This window comes from Rhea americana, unplaced genomic scaffold (assembly GCF_003343005.1).
Source record: "Rhea americana isolate MKP2758 unplaced genomic scaffold, rheAme1 scaffold_409, whole genome shotgun sequence".
Classification (NCBI taxonomy): Eukaryota; Metazoa; Chordata; class Aves; order Rheiformes; family Rheidae; genus Rhea; species Rhea americana.
In genome coordinates, this window is record NW_028186545.1 from 331535 (window position 1) to 338832 (window position 7298).

The window sequence follows — 7298 nt, forward strand, 5'->3', positions numbered from 1 at the left end:
GGGCCGGGGCCGGGGCCGGGGCCGGGGCCGGGGCGGCGAAGGGGGAGAGGGGCGGTGCGGGCCCCTTCGCACAGTCGTGAAGGAGGTGGCGCGGGCCGCTAATTTGAGGGATTCTTGGTTTTAGCGGTGTTTCTTTTTAATGCCACGTAATGTCATAAGTGATAAGAAACACAGCACTTACATCAGACTCCCCCCCCCCTTTTTTTTGAGTTACAAATGGCAGAATGTGAAAACTCCAGTTGTCATGTGTAGCTAGGCTGCGCTGAAAAGAGCTGGTTGATACGTTTGAATAAATAGAAGGTAAGCAGCGAGGACATAAGATTTGCTGCAACTGATCTTTTAACGATGCTGCTGGTGAGCCGAGTGGCTCATTTTCCTCGTCTCCTGATGTGGTTAATGGATGCCTGAACTCGGGGTGCACAGCACCTTTTCCCTCTCAACGGGCAACGCCAGGAGCCTAGGAAAGCTAAATGGTGCTCCCGCTGTCAGATGCCTGAAGTTTGGGGGCATAAACATTCCTGTTTGTCTGGAGATGCCGTAGCTATGCAACTGCAGGGTTTTTTTCCCATTCAGTGAAGCACTTCCAGAAGGCTTTCTAGTGCCACAGCTAGCGCTTTGTTTTTCAGTTGGCTAAAGAAAAGCACATGCTGTTAAAAAATCTACATTCATGCCACAGAGTCAAGAAAGTCAAGGTTTGTTAGCGAATGGCCATGCTGTCTCATTAGTGTGCCATAGATAAGTGAATACTTGAAGTCTTAACTTCTTCGTTTTCTGGCTCTTGGGTGTTTAACTTTACAAGTGATCGCAGGTCACCATTGCAGTCAAATCCTAGTTTTGATACCCTTGAATCTTTGATAACTTCCCATTCAGTCTTTTACATTCCAATTCAATTCACACTTTAGTTTATTTCTTAATGGAGAAGGCATTTTAAAGTCTTTTCTGTATCTATCCCTACAGCTTTCAATCTGCTGCCCTCCATTTATACTTAATACCTTCACTTATGGCTAAGGATTAAGGGTTCTGCTTCAGTTCCCTCACAGATTTTCTAAGGGGACCAGAAGTGCGCTAAGAGATAGCTGAGTGGAGATCACCGATAGATAGTTGACTGCCACCCTCTGTGTTCATGCTGCCTTAACTTATGTTGCTGGTGGAAGACTTCTTGCCTGCAGCATGGCAAAGCTGTGCTCTAACGTCCACTCTCCCCTCTTAATGGATGTAGAAAATTTAGGAGTATTTTTATTCTCATTTACCTGTGTTACTTTTGTACCTGGATGTCTCAACTAAGATTGAGGACTCTCTGGGCAAGAAACTATTCACACAATAAAGCAGTCCCTCTTCTGAACAACTCAGTAGCWGCAGACAATGCAAATACTGTTGAAGCAGTTTCTCTTCAGTATTGCATTATACTCTCTGTATTCTATTTGATAACAGTTTATTCTGATTATGCAGGTTACCCTTTCCCCACTGCTCCTCCTGTGGATCCATTTGCAAAGATCAGAGTAGATGACTGTGGAAAAACCAAGGGATGCTTCAGGTCAGTCTGAAATAAAAGTGGGGGTATCTTTCTGTTTGCATTAGGAATATTACTGAATATTCCCTATTCAATTTAATACATGTTTGTTATTCATGATTATGGACTAGATTATTTCATGTTTCTTGCATTTTTATGAAGGCCTTACAAAACTAGGCCTAGGAAAGTCAACAGAGTAAAACTGTAATTCCTGCATCAGTCTGTAACTGCTTAACATAATGATCAAATTTTATACACCCTTACTGTAATGGAATAATTACTATAAACTCTGTAATTAATGGTGCTTTATGCATAGCGCAACATAATATGTTTTACACCAATTATACYAAAATTTGGTATAACGCATTATACCAAATCTAAGTTTTTCTTGGAGAAACATAATAATTAATCTCCATAGCAGAACATTAAAAGGAAAAGTTATTTATATTTCCAATTTCATTTAGGTATGGTAAACCTGGATGTAATGCAGAGACTTGTGACTATTTTCTAAGTTACCGTAGAATAGGAGCTGATGTTGAATTTGAGTTGAGTGCCGATACTGATGGCTGGGTGGCGGTGGGATTTTCTTCAGACAAGAAAATGGTAAGACTAATGACTCTTATGGTTCTTCATATTGACAAAGTGCACACTTTTACGTATCTGAATAGACAGGGTTTATATTTATCTGTCATGAAGAGAGCATACAAGGGAAAACTGACCTGTTGAAAACAAGCTACAGTTCACTAGCCTGTCTGGAAGCAGAAGCCAGGCTCTCAGAAAACTGTCTCATCCTTTGTACCATATCCTTTCCCTTCTTTGCTAAATATTACAACTCTTAAGCTGTTAATATCTGAATGTTATTAGCTTTTATTTTTTTGTACTTAAAAAAACCCTCAGAGATAAAACTAAATCACATTGTAAGTGGCCTGTAACATTTTATGCCAGTGTTACTTGGACAAAATATGCATCAGAAACTGGATAGTATATAGTTTTATTTTTAGGTAAATCAGCTACCTTTAGGTAAATCAGCTACTTTTCAATAAAATAAATGAGGATTTCACTATTCAACTTTGGAGATCCTTTTTTTCTTTTTGTCCCTATGTGGTGTTCCAGAAAAGGCACAACTGTGTGACAAAACGATTACTGCTAATTTAAATATATGTATTCTACAAAGCAGTCCTGTTGAGACTTCTTCCATATCTCATGGTTTTACTGTATTCTCTGCTCATTCTCCTTTTTTTTCTTTCAAAAGCTTTACTTTTCATAGTGCTTTAATTGTATTTGTGTCATAAATCCTATGTCAGAGGATAAGACTATTTATTGTTTAGTTGTAAGCAGTAGTCTGAAAAATATAATAGTATTTAGAAGTCCCAGTCTAGGATCCACAAAATTTAATAGGAACAGTTGCATGGATTTAGCAGCCTTTTTATCAGACCAAAAATGAGAAATTGAAAGAAAATGTGAGAGTCCTAAGTATATGTGTCTCAATATGATGCTGTAAATAAGCATGTTAAAGATAGCAGTCTTGTTCAACTTCTTCATCAATGACCAGGATGAAGGGACAGAGTGCCTCCTCAGCAACTTTGCTGATGATACCAAGCTGGGAGGAGTGGCTGACACACCTGAGGGCTGTGCTGCCATWCAGAGAGACCTGGACAGGCTGGAGAGCTGGGAGGAGAGGAACGTCATGAAGTTCAACAAGGGCAAGTGGAGGGTCCTGCACCTAGGGAGGAATAACTCCACGCACCAGTACAAGCTGGGTGCTGACCTWYTGGAGAGCAGCTCTGCAGAGAAGGACCTGGGAGTCTTGGTGGACAACAGGTTGTCTCTAGGTGACCATACTTGAGCAGGGTGGTTGGACTAGATGATCTCCAGAGGTCCCTTCCAACCTTACYGATTCTGTGATTTTGTCTTTCATGTCCTAAGGAGCTGTTCATGTTTAATGTTATAAAGAACAGTTTTGCAGCCAAATTTTAGGAGAAATTTAGATTCATAAAAATGCAAATACCTGACAGGATCCTCAAAGCAGCTCAGCACTTTTAAAAATTTGGCCCAAAGCTGTCAGATACCATGTTAGCAAGTTTTAACTCCAGAATATCTGTAGTCCATGAGGCAGATCAACAATTTAAAGGAAAGATTTTCAATTTCAATGGTTAAATAGACTTTAATGAGATTAACACTTGTCAGTASTATTAGCACTTACCAGCACTTACCTGTCAAGCTCTGTATCAAAAACTTCTCACCCGTGCTTTACAGTATAACATCCTGCCCTCTCCATGCTCCCTTGCAGTCCTGCCTGTCCAGCTCCCATGGCCTGTCCCTTCACTCCCAGGTCCATTCACACTTTTTGCCCTGACTGGCCAGTACAGTCCCATGCCCATCACATCTGCATTCCCCCTTCCCGTTTCACTCAGGAGTGCAGCTATTGCTGCTATATGCTATTTGGCGTACTGCCAACGTGAAAGGCATACCTGCCAGCAAGACAGCCCTCAGACCTGTGCACTTCTGCTGGGCAAAACTCCCTGCCAAGAAGYCTACCATAACTCATGGGCCTCTGGTGAGTCTCCCAGCAGTCAGAGTGCATGTAGTTTGTGATAGAAGAGTGGGAATATGCTGGTAGTCCATGGAGCTCACCGGTTGTGTCTGATGAGCAGCTTCGAAAGCACACAYTACCTTTCAGCCCAAGCATATCAGGCAGAATGCTACATCTGTGTCTCCAGTATGAAGAATAAGGTGTATTGCAAGCCACATGTCACAAAGAGCTATTTGAAAGTAGGTAGTTTTGCTCCCAAATTTGCCGTGTGTGAATTCTAGTGTAGATCAGTCAGCTGGACTGAAATAACTGGCATTTATCTTCATTTCTTGTTCCATCTCTGACTTCACCTTTTTTCATAACTTCTAGGGTGTTTTGGTATCCTGCACTACATAAAATGTACTGGTAAAATGACTCCAGGTAAAAACAACTTGGCTATGAGAAGTGGAGTGTGCCTTGGAGGCCCTAATCAWAATGATGTGGCCTGGATAGCTAGAGATGTTCAGGGGAAAAACAGTATTTGGGTCCTCAGTGGATTTTTTTTTCTTTTTTAATGTCTTGTGACCCATTTCTTTGTCTAAGAGAGCATTATACTTGTTCCACTTCTGGGCTTTGTGCCTAGTTAGGATTTTGTAACCTCATTCTATAAATTGAGATTCAAGTTGCTTTTTTTCTTTCCTTTTAATATAAACCTGATTTTTTTGGCCTTTTTGCCTTTTTGTACTTAAGAATGAGGGATTTGTGCTCAGTTGTATAAAAATTAAACTTGGAGAATAAGTTATGGAGAGCAGTGATGAGCTCAAGACAGAAGCTGACAGGTTGCCTGCAGCAGTACAGAGCTCCAGAAACAACACATGAATGAGCTGTTGCCCCCTATTTCCCCTCACTTTYCACATATCTTTTACAAATCTACATAAAGCAATAATCTGGGATGAACTGCACCCTTTGTTACTCTTTCCCTGTAACAAAGAATTGAGACATGATCACATTAGCAAGTATTGTTTGCATCATCAGTGTGGCATTAGTATTTGAGAGGTAGGACTCATTTTTAATACAGTACTGATATCTGTGAAGGCATTGATATTAAGGCCTCGATAGGATAGTACTCCTGAAGTTAATGGTAATTGCTGAGTGATACACTGTTCTTCTACTTTGACAATTACCTTAAATAACTGTTCTAGGAATTAATACAATATTTCTGTGAATGAATTTTACAAACAATTGTCTTCTGTCTCCTATCCACTGTTTTTTTCTTTCTTTGTAATACTTGATGACTGTTTACACTATGTGAAAAAGTACATATTGATTACTCTTTTCTTGTGTTTTATAGTGTTCTGTATTCCATTACCATTTGTTGAACATTTTTCATTTTCTCTTAGATGAAATGAGAAGTGATACTTGCTTAAATGAATATGAGAAGTGATTAGAAAAAACAGTCAATTATGCTAATGTTTATCCAGATTTAGTAGATAATTTCCTCTCTTTTACTAAATTCTATTGCTTTCTTGATGATGATTTCAATCCCATGGACTTTTCATATATACAAGATTCAAGACTGCCAGTTTTTTTTTGTAGCAGGATGCCAGTATTTCACACATTATGAAAGAAAACAGCCTTCTACTGATCAGTTAATTGTGTGATGCCAGGGTGATATCACCTCTTACATGTAACATGCACATTAGGTAAACTGCCTCTTAGGAGGATCAAAAAGAGATTACAGAGATAGAAAGAGTAAATAAATATTATTATTCACTTTATGCCGTCCAGTCTGGCTGAAGAAATACTGCGGGGAAAAACATCTGTGTACGTGTAACTTAGAAAAAGGGAATGAGAGCCCCTTATCTTGATTAGTTCTGACTAATGAAAATTATACAAGTGAATGAGGAAAATGCTGTGTGGTACTTTTGTTTTATTTCTACCAAATATTTTTTTTACCTTGTAGGGAGGAGATGATGTCATGGCTTGTGTTCATGATGATAATGGAAGAGTTCGAATACAGCACTTTTATAATGTTGGTCAGTGGGCTAAAGAAATCCAGAGAAATCCTGCTAGAGATGAAGAAGGGGTTTTTGAAAATAATCGTGTAACATGTAGATTCAAGCGTCCTGTRTATGTTCCCCGAGAAGAAACTATTGTAGATCTGCACTTGAGTTGGTACTATTTGTTTGCCTGGGGTCCAGCAATTCAGGGTAAGTTGATGCCAGTGATACTGTTGAAACTGAGGTGCCAAAGTTTATAGATGTCCTTTACTGYATTATTCTTACTAGACTGTTTTTTTAATTACAAAATACACTAAAATTGTTGGCAGCATGAGGTTTTAAAAGTAGATAAAATGCAAGAAGAGATGARTATCAGAGTCTTACAAGTCCTGTTTTCATGGCTGTGTGATTATCCTCACTCTCCAAAGCTAAATTTGTTTAAGAACAGTTCACAAYTGTAATCTGAATCTGAATTCCTTTGAAGAATGTTTATTAATTACTTAAATCTCCTTTGTTTTGTTTAGAAGTTTAATTTCAGAAAGCAGAGAAATGTCTGTACTCACTGCCAGTGTGATATTGCATGCTAAGGTAGTTTTTAAAATTACATGGCTCTCTAGCTATTTCGTTGATAAAGTTATGGAAAAGAGGCACCTGACAGTTTTCTTTTTTTTCTGCCCTTGTCTACTAAAGGTTCTATAACTCGTCATGACATAGACTCACCACCTGTATCAGAGCGTGTTGTCAGTATTTACAAGTATGAAGACATTTTCATGCCATCAGCTGCCTATCAGACCTTCTCTTCTCCATTCTGCTTGCTCCTCATTGTTGCACTGACCTTCTATTTATTGATGGGAACTCCRTGACTGCTGGAAAATAGCAAGAGTTTGTCAGTGGAAGTTTCTCAGGATGGATGGATAGATGGATGGATGATGCACTTTTATATTGGAATTTATATCACACCACCATCATCATCTAGCTGATTTTGAACATAGTTAGCCTCTCTGGAGAAGAAGAAAACATCTTCTTTGAGTGGCAGAATGGTGACAAATCATTTAAGAAAAATTTAGTAAACAAGTAGCAGACTTTTTCAAAGTTAGGACTACTTGCTTAAAAAAGAAAACTTTTGTAAAATCTGTGTTTGTGTGTATGTGTGTTTGGGGGGGTATCTGTATGCATGTTTGTGAGAATTTAGTGTTGGATATCTTATCAAATAACAAAATTGCCTTCCAAATTGCTCCCAAAAAGCAAAATTGGGGAAATATTTTAATGCTTTCTG

General features: G+C 39.0%; 1 protein-coding gene across 1 annotated transcript in view; it reads left to right on the forward strand.

The window, feature by feature from the left end:
• FRRS1L (ferric chelate reductase 1 like) overlaps positions 1–6885 on the forward strand; it is a 7858-nt gene extending 973 nt beyond the window's left edge. The window contains exons 2-5 of the mRNA XM_085314589.1: positions 1450–1534; positions 1975–2113; positions 5986–6232; positions 6713–6885. Coding sequence (XP_085170715.1) covers positions 1450–1534; positions 1975–2113; positions 5986–6232; positions 6713–6885 — 644 coding nt within the window. The remainder of the gene's footprint in view (positions 1–1449; positions 1535–1974; positions 2114–5985; positions 6233–6712) is intronic.
• Positions 6886–7298: the final 413 nt, after the last annotated feature.